At 41.5% G+C, this 1944-nt stretch overlaps 1 protein-coding gene across 1 annotated transcript; it reads right to left on the bottom strand.

The window, feature by feature from the left end:
* Positions 1 to 678: 678 nt before the first annotated feature.
* On the bottom strand, positions 679 to 1608 carry LOC309564149 (C3a anaphylatoxin chemotactic receptor-like; the record flags this gene model as incomplete). The annotated part of the gene is made up of 1 exon (XM_082268778.1): positions 679 to 1608. The coding sequence occupies one exon, from the start codon at positions 1606 to 1608 to the stop codon at positions 679 to 681; it is 930 nt and encodes a 309-aa protein (XP_082124904.1).
* Between the last annotated feature and the right edge of the window lie 336 nt (positions 1609 to 1944).

Here is a 1944-nt window from a genome sequence, read left to right as displayed (position 1 = left end):
AGCTAATCACATTGGCTTCTGCTCCATGTCCTTCAATGTCAGAGACAGGCTTTCCCTTTTGTTTGTGTATTGAGATAATGTGTATTGTATTTCAAGAGCTCGAGGACGGAAAGTCTGCTAGTTATTTGGCTCAGGTTGATTGAATCACTGTCCTCTGTTAGTTGCTGAGTGGAAATAGTATACTGTTTGTGTTGGTTATTCTTTAGATATGTTAATTATATTTCTGTATACAATTTCATCTGCATAGGATAATGTAATCAGGCAACCCCTAACCCCTGTGTGTGGTAATCTGATCAGGAGTTGGGAGGTCCACGCTGTATATAAATTCTGTGTGACTGTTCAATAAACAGGAGATTCCAGTACAAGTTAAGTTGTCGGCTAGCTTTGTATGTAGGGCGGCTGGGAAAATCTGGTTTATATGTTCATGACTAAGAGGAAGCCGTATACTGAAAGAAGTCCACAAGTACAGTATGGGTTGAGGTTCCGTTACACATGTGACTTACTCAAGTCATACAGTATGGTCACTTGCGCTGATAAGATTTTGAGCAGGCAGTTTATCACAGTTGCCAATAAGGCTATAAACTATAAAAAAATATCCATCTCTTACATTGGAGCAGAAGTCTTCTTTTTAATTGTCTGGATTTCTTTGGTATAAATCGGTGCTTCACACCAAGCTCCTCACTGTGTAGTTACGCTTTCTTCGGTTGTACTCTGGTTCTCCCTGCGAGGAGGGGATAATAAATTCTTCCTAAATATATTTTGTATGACCTTGCCAATAGACTGTCTCACCTTACGCTTCATATCTTTCCCCATGAAGATGTAGAGTATTGGGTTGATGCAACTATTGATCTCGGCCAGAGTCTGTGTGACAATGTACATGGTGCGCAGTACCTCATTGTCAGCGTATAGCTGGATTACTCGCGTTATGTGGAAGGGGGCCCAGGTGATGAAAAACACAACTACAATGCTTATCGTCACCTTGATGGTTTTTCTGCTTACATCCGAAAATCTGATATTTTGTGCTTTAAAGGCCAGATGAATGTAACAAGTGCAAATTATAATAAGAGGGATCAGAAATCCAAACATTGCGCGTGTAAGAATGTAAGGCTTTATCATGTGACGTTCAAAATAACATAAAGTCTTGCTATCAAAGGTGTCGGGTCCAATGTAGATGGCGACAGGCAGACAAATAATAAAAGATAACATCCAAATAGCCAAGCATATCATCCACGCCATTTTGATTGTTCGGTGATTTCGGGCCCACACGGGATGGACAACCAGAATCCATCGGTCAACGCTGATAGCCACCAGGGTGAAGAAACTGGTATACATGTTAAGGAGGATGATGAAGGGTATAATCTTGCAGAGGGCAGGACTGTACAGCCATTCTGAATAAAAGAACTGCACTATACTGAATGGGATAAACAAGCAGCAGGTGATATCGGCCAGAGCAAGGTTCCCAAACAAAATGGTGGTCACTCTACGCTTCATCTTAATGCCAGTGACCCAAAGCACCAGAGCATTGCTGGGGACACCCACGAGAGCAGTGAAAGATAAAATCAGGATTGTGAAGATGTGCTCAGGGCTGTAAATCATGGTTGGTTCCATCTCACTGCTGACATTGGACATCTTGTTTACCTGTAAAGACATCAAGATTCACTTCATCTGTCTGATAATTATTCAATTCCATATTATTGTAAGGAAAATAATGTAACTCCTATATGGGGTTGATTTACTAAGGGCACATCGACTGTGCAGTTGCTCCAGAGCTAAGTAAATGAGAAAAAGCTCTGCTGACTTCCATCATCCAATCATGTGCAAGCAAATATGTTTTTTTTAAATTTATCTTGCATGTGATTGGGTATTATTTGCTCCCCCCGCTGCACAGCCCAGCCATTCACTGGGGAACTCAGTATGATGCTGTTTCTCCTCCCTCCAGCTCTT

The sequence above is a fragment of the Pelophylax lessonae genome (genome assembly GCF_965119305.1).
Source record: "Pelophylax lessonae genome assembly, chromosome: 9".
In the NCBI taxonomy this organism is placed as follows: Eukaryota; Metazoa; Chordata; class Amphibia; order Anura; family Ranidae; genus Pelophylax; species Pelophylax lessonae.
This window is presented reverse-complemented; position numbering and strand designations above follow the sequence as displayed.